The 13,382-nt window shown below is 37.5% G+C and overlaps 1 protein-coding gene across 1 annotated transcript in view; it reads left to right on the top strand.

Annotated features, from left to right (window-relative positions):
• Positions 1–13,382, top strand: part of LOC149848503 (1,4-alpha-glucan-branching enzyme 1, chloroplastic/amyloplastic-like) — a 175,410-nt gene that overhangs the window by 115,481 nt on the left and 46,547 nt on the right. Inside the window, exons 14-16 of the mRNA XM_089995773.1 lie at positions 6,689–6,817; positions 7,253–7,359; positions 8,603–8,747. Of these exons, the coding sequence (XP_089851899.1) occupies positions 6,689–6,817; positions 7,253–7,359; positions 8,603–8,747 (381 nt within the window). The remainder of the gene's footprint in view (positions 1–6,688; positions 6,818–7,252; positions 7,360–8,602; positions 8,748–13,382) is intronic.

Genomic DNA, 13,382 nt, shown 5'->3' with positions numbered 1-13,382 from the left:
AGAAACCACATTTTGCTTCTTACTTCTCCATGAAATCAGGTTGTCCCCCAGAAACACACAGAATCCTGTGGTAGATTTTCTATCCACTATAGATCCTGCATAGTCAGCATCAGAATAGGCCACTATCTCCAGATTACCACCTTTCCTGAACAATAACCCTTTTCCAGGAGAAGATTTTAAATACCTGAGAATCATTATAGCTGCATTCCAGTGTACCTCAGTTGGTTTGTCCATAAACTGGCTAACTTTGCTTACTGCTAAAGCAATATCCGGCCTGGTAACAGTTACATACAGTAGCTTCCCTACTAGTGAGCGATAGCTTTTGCTATCAGCCGGTTTTGACCCTTCTTCAAACAACTGAACTTTATGGTCCATGGGAATATTTGCTGGTTTAGCTCCCAACATTCCCGTTTCCTTTAATAAGTCAAGAACATACTTCCATTGAGACAAAACAATCCCTTCTCGGTTCTTGGCAACTTCTATACCCAGAAAATATCTAAGTGAACCAAGATCTTTTGTAACAAAGTGTTTTTGAAGATGAGCCTTTGTGACTTCAATATTTTTCACACCGTCTCCTGTAAGAATGATGTCATCCACATATACCACCATAACAACTATGCCTGAGTTAGTTTTCTTAATAAATAGTGTATGATCTGCCGCTGACCTGTTGAAGCCAAATCGTGACATCACTTCAAACAACTTTTGAAACCATGCACGAGGGCTTTGTTTCAAGCCATAAATCGCCTTTTTCAATCTACACACTTTCTGACACTCCCCCTCAACCTCGAAACCTGGAGGTTGTTGCATGTAAACTGTCTCAGATAGATCCCCATATAGAAACACATTCTTCACATCTAATTGACATAAGCTCCAACCATGATGAACAACTACTGAGAGAACAAGACGAATGGTGCTCATCCGTGCAACAGGAGAAAAGGTTTCAAAGAAATCAATGCCATATGTCTGAGTATATCCTTTTGCTACTAATCTGGCCTTGTACCTTTCAATAGATCCATCTGATTTGTACTTTATTGTATATACCCATTTGCATCCAACAATGTCAACATCTATTGGGGAATCAACTAAATCCCATGTATGCTGAGACACTAAAGCATCCATTTCTTCTTGCATAGCCAGCTTCCAGCGGTTATCTAGCTCTGCCTGTTGATAGTTCAAAGGAATCGTTTCAGCAGATAGGGCTGAAATAAAAATTTTCATCTGGTTTCCAATTCTGACATCGAAGACAAAATGAGATATGAGATATAAGGGACATTGTCGTGTCCCCTTGCGTAGAGCAATAGGCCTGTTATCATCATCATGAAGATCACTATTGTCAGTAGTACTTACCTCAGGAGAAGAAGATGATGGAGGCACGGGCAGAAGTGGAGCTCTACATACATATACCAATGGAGGATTATTAAATCGTGAAGAGGATGAAGTTTGGTTTGGTACCAAGGGAACATATTCCAAAGGAAAAGGAGGTATAGGTAAGGAAAAAGGGTCAGCTGGACCAACCTGCAGCGGGGAACTGGAACTAGAGAAATACGGAGTGGATTCCAAGAAAGATATATCCGCATTGACATACTCTCGATGAGAAATATGATCATAACATCGATATCCCTTTTGATTTTTTGGATAACCTATAAATATGCATTTTGTAGCTTGAGCAGATAATTTATCATGGTCAGGACCAAGTTTGTGTACAAAACAAACACATCCAAATATTTTTGGTGAGAAAGAGAAGAGTGAGGCATTAGGTTTTAGGATATATAATAGAATTTGATCACCCACAGAAGATGAAGGCATGCGGTTGATCAGATAACAAGCAGTGGTAATCGCATCACCCTAATATAACGAAAGAACATTGGATTGAATCATAATGGTCCTGGCAACATCAAGTAGGTGCCGATGTTTTCGCTCAGCTACCCCATTTTGTTGAGATAAATAGGCACATGAAGTTTGGGGTTGAATGCCATGATCTTGATAAAATTGTAACATAAGTTTTGATTTAAACTCAAGAGCATTATCAGTGCGAACAATCTTGACAAGAGATTCAAACTGAGTTTTTATTTCAAGAATTAAGGATTTGATAATACTTGGAACTTCAGATCGTTCTTTTATTAACCAGCAGTTGGCTTTGATGTGAACACGCTTGTTACACTGATAGCATGTGGGAACATTCTTTGAAATACTGACATTAGCATTTGGTGTAGGTAGTAACCCACGTCCAACATGGATTGGAGTTCCCCCGCTTCTGCCACGTCCTCCTCGTGAACGATCGGCTATTATCCCTGTGGCAAGAACCTCATGCGTAGATGATTGTCCTGCTGAAGCATCAGACATGCTTTTCAGAGTCATCTCGTACTGAAAGAGTTTAGCACGTAATTCTTTAAAACTGAGTAGCGTAGGTAGACACAATAAAGACGTCACAAGAACATGATATTCTGGTCCCAGAGCATTCAGTGTCTGCTGCACCTTTTCTTTATCTGACACTGGATATCCAACCATGGCTAACTGATCTGTGATGCTTTTGACTTGATTTAAAAATTCAATGATGCTCATTGCCCCCTTTTTTAACATCTGAAATTCGCGTTTGAGAAACAACACTTTGGCCTCCGATATCTGAGTGTAGGTTTGAGCTAAAGCCTCCCACAAAACTTTGGATGTGCAATCATCAGGAATGGAAATCAGTACTTCTTGTGATAACGTGTAAGTGATGTATGCGACAAGGGCCTGATCGCGCTTCATCCAAGAAAGAAAGGCAGGATTGCGAACAATATTCGGCAATCCTCCATCCTCTTTGGCTTCGGTTATGATGGATTCTGGGGGCATTGGAATGGAGCCATCCAAGTGACCTGAAAGGTCTTGACTTCGAATAAAAGGAGCAATTTGCCTTTTCCAAGTCAGATAGTTGTTTGCAGTTAACTTTTCCGAAACTAGCTGCCCCAAGAAATTGGAAGAAAGACCCGAATTGGTTGAAGTATCCATTTGTAGGCTTTTTGACAACCCTTTTTTTTTTAGAAATAATACTAGTGACTGAAACTGGGCTGTTTTATCACAGTTGGCAGAAATCGACACAATGTAACGACAAGGGAAATGGGAGCTCTATATGTATACCCCCTCTTTTTTTTATGGAAAGTTTGATAGAAAATGAATGAGGATATCAAAGACAGATTCCTGGTTGGAAAACCAGGGAACTCGATATCAAAGGCAGATTCCTGGTTGGAAAACCAGGGAACTCGATATCAAAGGCAGATTCCTGGTTGGAAAACTAGGGAACTCGATTTTACTGAAATCAGAATATAAGACGTTAAATATGATGAATCAACAGGAAACTAAAGAGTAAATTTTCACAACTAAAGAATAAAAAAAAATATTAGAGGATGATGATGTAAAACAAATGGAAAACTAAAAAAAACTTCGACCAATAGATTTTCACAGTAGAAACTAGAAAGATAGGTATTAGGAGATGATGAAGCAAAGCTGGTTGGAAAACAGGAAACTCGACCTGTTAAGACTGGGCTGCTGAAGAGGATGAGGGAGACTCGGTTGAAGGATGATCCACTGAAGAGGATGATCTGCTAAAGAAGAAGACTGGTTAGATTGGAAAACAGGAAACAGGAAACTCGACCTGAAGGAGGTGATCTGCTGAAGAGGATGAAGGGGACTCGGCTGAAGGATCGTGCTTTTCACGTTTCGCTGAATAAGATGAAGGAGACTCGCTGCTCGTTGAAGGATCTACTGTTGGGTGTGACTGAAGAAGATGAAGGAGACTCGGCTGAAGGATTTCAGCCTCTGAATGGGAAAGACTCGGCTGACTGAAGAAGAGATGGAGCCGATGCTGAATGGAAAAGACTCGGCTGACTGAAGAAGATGAAGGCGTGCTTTTCACGTTTCGTTGAAGAGATTTTTTTTTTATGCCCAGACCTGCCGCCGCTCTGATACCATATTAGAATTCCTGCAGAAATCAAAGACGAGAGAGAGAGAGAGAGAGAGAGAGAGAGAGAGAGAGAGCTCTGATATTGTTGGGAATCGGCAACCTGTTTCCTTCACACAGTCTGCGCTAATGCATCATTAGCCTTAATAGGGTTACAATAATTCACACGTGGACAAAAATGCCCCTGTATTAGTAACTCATTACATTAAAATACAAACCCTAGGAATGGATATAGATCCTTTATTGAATGGATCCATATCCAGCCCATATTCTAATAAGTAGGAGGTAGTTGGGGAAATACCGCTTTACTTTGGAAAATTTAAATAAATGAAAAGATCAACCCACTCAGATTCAGGCTTACCTTGGAAAGGGTAGGTGGTACAAAACTCCGGGGACATGTGTTTTGTGTTTCGAGCAAAAATGGCTCGTTGGTCCCCAGTCCTCGGAGTTGGGGGGACCCGGACTACCAATGTGTCCTAGGTGATAGCTCTTTGTTCTTCTGCAGAAGTTAGTGATGCATCCTTGTGTGGTTTCGGCCTTTGGGAGGTTCTCTCGGTCACTGGCCGCTCCTTTAGGAATTACAGTTTTGGTGAGGACGTTCGGGTTAATAAAATACCCATGAATATTCTCTTCCGTTACGGATGATTCGACCCGCGTGTACCCCCGGGATAATTAAAGATAAACATTTGAATTAGATCATCTTAGGTATCACATCTGAGTAGGTAGTGACAGATTTATAATTGTACTCATACACAATTATTTTTGAAATGTGGGCATTTACTTTTAGCATTCAATGAAATCTGTGGTTATGAGATATTTAAATGTTGTTAACGATGTTACCTGCCAGTTAGCTTCTGATAAATTATTGACTGTCGTAGCGTAGATCTTTACTTACTCTTGTTTATGCTGAAAATCACACACGACACCCACATCACCTACTTGACACATGATATACCTGTAAGAAAAATTACAGTACTTCCTACTTAGACAGTTGTAGTCTAATTCCTATCAATTTATCGTTTTTCAGGTTTAGAATAAAGTTTATGAGCGACTGCGGGATGAGGCTTCGATCGAGATTTTGGATTTACTGTTCTCGGGATATTTTGGTTTCTTTTTTAATTATTATAACATGTCATTAAACTCTGATGTTATTATTCATTGATAACGAAATGAAATAAATGTGTTGGCTAGCTCTCCACTGTAATCTTCCGGAAGGTTTAACCTTATAGTATTACTTGTTTTCGCTGCTAAAAAAAATCTTCAAAATTTGGGTTAAAATTTTGGGGCGTTACACGGGGCCTCCCCCTTTTTTGTCAAATGGGGTCTTTGACCCCCATTTGACTTATAAAAAATGAGGCACACGCCTCATAGCTTACGAGGTATGCACCTCACTACCTTTATGCTTTATATGTGTGCCTCAAGGCATAAAGGGCCTTGCCTCAAGGCGAGGCACGCTTTTTGTGCCTTGAGGCACAATTTTAACAACACTAGCTATGCACGTTCGAGCAAGGATGAGGAGGATCACGATGATGCACTCTTTTGGCATCGGGACCTCTGCCGCCACTCCCCTGGGGAGTTCTCTTTTGCCATCGTCCAGGCGAACGAGTGCATCGAGGACCACGGCCAAGTCGAGACCGGGTCCACCGGGAAGTTTGTCGGGGTATATGATGGGCACGGCGGCCCTAATGCCTCCCACTTCATCTTGGATCAATTGTTCCGCAATCTCATGAGTGAGCACAAAACTTTTTTTTCCTTTTCTAGTAATTCTTTTGTTTTTAAATGCTGTTTTGTTTCATAACTGTTTTGCTTGTCTTCTAGTTTGTGATTAAGTTTCAATGATAAAAAATTTCATTGTTCTCTTGATCTTTAAATTGAAAGGGGGAAACTTCAGATTATAGGTCCAGCCAGATTATATATGTGACCCACTACTGAGAGAGCATTTTCTGCAATGAAAATCGTAAAAAATCGATTGTGAATTCAAATGGTAGATAAGTGGATGAATGATAACTTGGTCACATACATAGAGAAGGACATATTCAAGAAAATTGATAATGAATCAATCATGCAACAGTTTCAAAATATGAAACTGTCGAGGTCAACTTAGTTGCATAACTAAGAACATTAACAAATGAATATGATGGGGGTCTTTTCTCTAGAGGACTTCATGAGCTTTAATGCACATTAACATATTTTTTGTAATTTTGTATAATATAGCAGCTATAGCTTGATTTTGTGCATGCCATGTAATTTTGTATAGCTGTACCTATTGTCATCATGATCTTCTTTCTTCGGGATGAGGCCCATCAATAACCTCATTTTAGTCTATTTATTTATTTTATTATAATTTTCTTTTGGCCCCCTTTAAGCAAAATCCTGGATCCGCCACTGATGGTATCTTCATAACATTTTAAGATATTATAACTCTAACTGGGAATTGTGGTAAATAGTAAATACTCATGTGACTGTGATTTTTTGATTCATAATAGTTGTGTCATGATTAGTTCCTTGATGCTATGGATGGTTTCAGATACTATTTGAATTCTTTTCTGATGTCTGTATCTTCATGTTTGGTTAAACTTCTAGAGCTTCACGTTTTTTTCTTTTATAAACATTTTAATGGTCATAAAATAATTTGGAAATTGAATAATGGTGGAGTGTATTGCGCTACCTATCTAGTTCCTTTCTGGTATATATATGTTTAACCTCTATTGGAATGTTTGTTAAGCACAGTGGATCCTTTTTTTTCAACAGGTGGCATTTACTGGAAACTATAATGAGTATTTTGGGTATGCAACTGATGTGGATGCGGTTGTTTATTTGATGCTCGCAAATGATCTTTGCCACGGCCTCTTTCCCGAAGCGATTACTGTTGGTGAAGATGTAAAAGTTTCACTCTTCCATGTTGCTCCTCAATTTATGAATTTTAGGACATTGACAACTACTATGGTTGTGTCTTCTATTTCTTTCTACTGGTTGAATGAACTGCCAGTGATTTCATTTAGCATTGGAACCCATATTTCTTTGTCATGCATCTTCATACGTTTATAGTGTGCATAAATAAAAATGTAATTTTCAAAGTGTCACAAATGTAAATGTTAAGATGCTATGCAAGGCATAGTAAAGCAACTCATATGCATCATAATACATTTCTGCAACATTAGTCAACTTTTTCAGGAGTTCCTATCATGGATGTACATGATACTTAAATTTCTTTCTGCAAATTTGAGTACTTTGATGTGACTGTGTTAGAATATTCCATTCATTATGCCCTTCTGTCTTGTTTCACTTACAGTTTTCTCTATTGCAAACTTACAGGTTAGTGGGATGCCAACATTCTGCATTCCTGTAGAAGATGGTGGTCTTGGGTTTGATTACCGCCTTCACATGGCTATTGCAGATAAATGGATTGAACTTCTTTCAAAGTAATCTCTATCATTGCATTTCATCTGGCTTATATATATATATATATATATATATATATATATATATATATATATATATAGAGAGAGAGAGAGAGAGAGAGAGAGAGAGAGAGAGAGAGATACACACAAATTCCTTAAAAATGTTGGTTATATTATATGTTGTTGGAGCATGATTGAGTTGATAGAACACTTTATCTGTTGATACCAATAACATTTAATCAGATTTCCTTTTCCGCCATAGATATTCTTTGCATCAAGTCTGCATCCAGTGGTGCCCATTCATCAAATAGGCCTTGATGTGTAAAATTTGTGATGTTAAACAGTCTTATTTATCAGTTAACATGCTTTTCATTTTTTATGACTATACATCTCTCTCAAAATCTTACACTTGTTTGGGAACAATAGTCAGTCACAAAAAATTAACTTGAATGGGAGGAAAACTGTCATGGATTCAATCAAGCCAATTTGTGCCCATTGACCAATTGTATGACTTGATTCCAAGTTTGCTCTCAAAATCAATTCAAGTTCAGTTTGGAAAAGAGATTTTTAACCAATCCATTCTCTCCCTCTGCTCCTCTGCAGACCATATCAGGCACTTAATTACTTTCATCCATGAACCAAAAAGTAAAACAAAGTAAAATCTCTCTCTCTCTCTCTCTCTCCATGGCATATTGTCTCCACTTGCTGTTTACCCCTTGGTCCAGGTGATAAATGAGGCAAAATTGATTGAGAAGGGAAAACCTCAATCTGAATTTGAGAGTTGAGGCTGCTTAAGAAGTCTGTCAAACCATGGTTTTGCAGAGCAGAGCCTTGTCTCTTTAGGAATGAGTGTTTTGGAAAACAAGGAACTCATGATTTTGTTGTTAACATGGGTGAGGAATTCTACTCATAAACTATGACAAAGGGGGGGAAGGTACAAGGATGCATGATTGCAACTGTGGAGGATTAATTAAACTACTAAATACGTTAAACTAAACAATGATCAAAAGTAGAGTTTCTCTATATTTAACAACCAAACTTTCTGAATTTTCCTGTTTGTAAGTGAGCCAATTTGTCAATCTTACTTTGATTTAATGTTACTTGCGTTGAAGAATATGTTTCTAACCTGCAGATTCTATTCCTGGGATAATGCATAGTAACTCAGTTTCCAATTTGCTTCATACACTGCTCTTTTCCTTGCTGAGATTAGACACTTCATGACATGGAATCTTGTTACTTATTGTCCTACCATTTCCTTGTGCAGGAAAACGGATGAGGATTGGTTAATGGGTGACATAGTTCATACACTTACCAATAGAAGGTGGCTGGAGAAATGTGTTGCATATGCAGAAAGTCATGATCAGGCACTTGTTGGTGATAAGACTATTGCCTTTTGGCTGATGGACAAGGTACGTGTAACTAATCTAGACAACCATGTCTGTTTATTCATCTCTTTTCCAGCCTTTTGACTTGGTTTGCTCTGAACCTATAATTAAGATGGAATTGCATTTTTTGGGTTGATGTCTGATTTCATGCAGTTGTCATTAATGATCTTTTGTCCTGAATCACATTTCTTGTTATGGTATTTATGTCCACATGCATTATACTTTTCTTTAGCAGACAGTTGGAAAATTGTCAGTAGGACAAGTTTCAACAAGCCATGTGCATTCCTGTGTGTTCATACTGTATAATAAAAATTCCATCCAAGCCTATTTTTTCTAGAACTGGGTAAGGCACAACTATTCATGGCAAAGGGAGAAGTCCTTGTACAAATTAGAGGAGAGTTTCCCTTCTTTTTCAATTGAATATTAATAATAAGGGTAAATCAGAAGGGTCTCTACTTTCAATTTTTTTATGACAAAATGAAAATTCCCCAACAGTTTCATCCAGAAATTCTATTTTCTGGTCAAGATCAGATGAATATTCTTTCCTAGCTATTGATGTTTGCCGGGAAATTAATTCTCCAAGAAAATTGATGGGTTTTCTCTGTAAAACAGGGCTGCACCTCCAAAAAAAAGTAGAAGCAAAGAGATAGTAAGGAGAGAGGTTGCAGGAATTCCCAAAACACATCTTTCCCAATGTGGGATGTGTGGGAGGTCTTCCTTTTAACATAACATAACTGATTTTCTACAAGTACAAGTTTATTCCTCTCACTAATATACAACACAATATTTACTAGAGGTTAAAACAGGAAATACAAAATATTATAAAGAAATAAAAGGACATGAATCTGGATCCAGATCCATTATCACATCTTATTAGCCTCCCTCAAGTTGTACATGGTGAGAATCATTGGCAACTTGCTTTTCAAGTACCAAAATCACTCCCTTTGTAAACAAATCTGCCCATTTTCTATCTTAATCCAGATGAAATGATGATCAATCTCAATGTGCTTCGTACCATGCTAAATAGGATTAAGGAAAATCTTCATTGAGCTTTTATTGTCACAAAACAAAATAGAACTTGGTATTTTCTGATTCAAATCACTCAACAATTATCTGATCCAAGTTACTTCTGAAGAGGTTGCAACCATGGCTCGATACTCAGCTTTTGTACTGGAACATGCAACTGTGTTTTGCTTCTTAATGCTCCATGAAACTAATTTTTTCCGACAAAGACACAGTATCCTGAAACTGACCTTCTTTCATCTGGATCTCATGCCCAATTTGCATATGAGAAGGCCATTACTGTAAGCATATCATCATTTTCATCTTTCTTATAACAAAACCTATCTCTGAGTGTACCTTTAAGGTACCTAAAAATCCTTGTAACAACCTCCACATTGTTAACATATATATATATATATATATATATATATATATATATATATATATATATATATATATATATATTCCTTCAAATACACCATAATCCCCGATAGGGGTATTTATTTTCTTCTTTTCTTTTTTCTGTATTTCTTTTTTTATTTATTTTCTTTTTTTATTTATTTTATTTTGTCATCAAAGATCATGCCCAAGAACTCCCCAACAAAAGTGTCTAGCGGAAAGAAAACATAAGCATATTTTAGAAACCATCTTTTGAGTCAAAGTCGTGTTAACCTCCACTTAATCAATCGAATGTCGTCCTCAAAATTAAATAACATCTCTCCTTATGAAAAACTTTTTAAAATGACACCCGATTTCAATCGTCTTCGTATTTTTGAATGTAAATGCTTTGTTCTTTTACACAAAAGAGATAAATTATCACCAAAGGCAATTGAATGTGTATTTGTAGGATCTGGTGAAACTCAAAAGGGCTATAGATGCTTTGACTATAAAAAAAGTAAGTTATATGTCTCAAAAGATGTGACATTTTTAGAAGATGAGAACAGATTTGAAATATTAGACATACAAAATGAAATTGAATATATGTTTCTAAATGATCTTTTAGAAGATATAAATAATGACTCTTTAAGTCATCCGAAAATATTAGAAAATACACATAATAGTGAAGATACACATAATATTGAAGTATCACCAACTCATGGTGACAATCTCCATGTTTACACCCTGCGCAAGCAAGAGAAACCTATTAGTGCTTTAGAAAAATTCTTGCGACTTAACGAACCTCTAGAAGAAACTTCCCTTAGGCGATCCTCTAAAGAATTAATTCCACCTAATAGGTTTGTCTCATATGAATCTCTCTCACCTAATTATAGAGCTTGTCTAATAGCCTTACATTCATACTATGAGCCCTCTCATTATAATCAAGCAAAAAATATATCACATTGGATTAAAGCAACGAGGGTAGAACTAGATGCTTTAAAAAAGGCTAAAACTTGGGAAATAGTTCAACTTCCTCCAAATAAAAAAGCTATTGGATGTCGTTGGGTTTACAAAGTTAAGACAAAAAGTGATGGTTCCTTAGAACACTATAAAGCAAGATTAGTAACTAAGAGATACTCACAAGAATATGGCATTGACTATGAGGAGACTTTTGTTCCAGTGGCTCGAATGACTAGTGTCAGAACCCTAATTGTTGTAACATCATCTAAGAAATGACCTATATTCCAATTAGATGTTAAAAATGACTTTCTTAATAGCAAATTAAATAAAGAAGTATATATGGATCATCTGCCGGGAATTACTATTGAACAAAGTTACACTCTTAAACTATTAAAAGCTTTATATGGTCTTAAACAAGCCCCTAAGGCTTTGTATGATAGATTTAGTGCTATCATGATTAAGTTGGGATTTCGTTCATGTTATACTGACACTGTTCTCTTTGTTAAAAGTGCAAGTAATAATATTGTAATTCTCTTACTTTATGTTGATGATATGATCATCACAGACAATGATGAAATTGATATTATTAATGTTAAAAATATGTTAAAAGATAATTTTGATGTCTAATTTAGGTTTTCTCAGATATTTTCTTGGCATTGAAGTTGCATACTCTCCCCGTGTAATAACCCAAAATTTTGAGTAATTTTATGCATATTGGGTCCAAGATCCATTACCGGATCCAAAAGAATATATAATAAAAGATTTGGGTAAATGGGGTTTGGATCCATATTTGAGCCAACCAGATCCAATTTATGGATCCATTACCCGAATTCAGGTGGATCTGTCAAATGGCTGTCAACCCGGATCCACATTAGAGTGGATCCATAGTCTATTACTGACCCGGATCCACGTTAGAGTGGATCTGATACAGTGGCACCGCGGGTCGCGGAACCCGGACCCGGCTCAATATTAATAAAGCATCGCATGTAAGGATCGTGCTTAGGGCACGTTCCTTGTGAAAATGTAAACCAAGAACTCGAGAAGGGGGAGGGTTGCAGCAAGATCTCGCTGCCGCAGTTCTTGGAGGGAAGGAGAAAGGGTTTCGAAGTCGTTACAAGGGGGATTCGTGGGGAGAGTCTCACCTCTCACATCTCACTTCTCTTGTCTCCCTCTCGGCTCTTTCCTCTCACATTGCCGGAGCACTCCTTTCATCGCTGCTGGTCATCCATCGACGCCGATCACCTGCAGCCACCTTCTCCAGTCGCCAGCAAGTGTTTTTCCGCCAAGAGAGGTAGGATTCTGGCTTTTCTTGATGGCTATGGATTGAATTAGTCCGTGGTTGGGTCGGTCAAGGGGGAACCCGATTCCTTTCACCTGTCGAGCGTTTTAATATGTTCTTCATTACATTCTTGATTGACAGAAACCCAACGCTGTGGGTTGGGATTTCTTGTAGGGGAGACAATAGAGTTTGGGGGTTTCCTATTTTGGGGTTACGGTATGGATAACAATCGATTTTGGGGTTTATATCAACCCTAGTCCGAAAACCCCAAATCTACGATTTGGGGGTTTCAGATTTTTGTTTTATAGAGGGGATTTGCATACGATCATCAAGGGGTTTCGAGTGTTACTTTGATCTTGCTGTCATGTGTTTCGGTTTGAACTGTGCCAACAACGAATGATGAAATCGGTGTATGTGTCTTAGTTGATTTTCGTATTTGAAATTTCTGTTTAGAGGGTATTAGTATGATTTCGGCAGACACTGAGTACGAATGTGGATTCTGTGCATCTTTTTCTGAATTTTCCCTTGCTTTGTAAACCTAATGTTCTATTATTGGGCAACTGAGTTATTGGGTGTGCTTTTCTCTTGATGGGATCTTGGTAGTTTGGTGGAAATTATCACTCTATATAGTTTGAAGCTTGAATAATGAGAGTTCACTGTAGTGGTCCTCACTTTTATGCCTGAAACTGTCTCAAAGGTTCTTTGGGAACTGATGCTGGCATATTATCTTTGGAGTAAATAAACCGATTGGATGGTGTTTTATATCCTTTTCTAGTTTTTGGTACATGTATGAATCAACATGGATGACGTCATTGTTTTGGTTTAAATTTATCATCAGAGGGTGTAATGTGATTGGATGACACTTTCTCATTTATTGTTTTCTTGTCTGTCTGTATGGATTACTTCAGATAATGTGATCATATGGGTTTTCTTGATCCGATTTGTTGTCTTGATCATATTTATTGTCTTGATCATATTTGTTTTGTGATCATATGGGTTTTCTTGATCCGATTTGTTCCCTAGATCATATTTATCTTCTT

The sequence above is a fragment of the Nuphar pumila genome, chromosome 1 (genome assembly GCF_984573655.1).
Source record: "Nuphar pumila chromosome 1, dmNupPumi1.hap1.1, whole genome shotgun sequence".
Lineage (NCBI taxonomy): Eukaryota > Viridiplantae > Streptophyta > Magnoliopsida > Nymphaeales > Nymphaeaceae > Nuphar > Nuphar pumila.
Note: the sequence above shows the minus strand (reverse complement) of the source record. Positions and strands in the feature narration are given on the sequence as shown.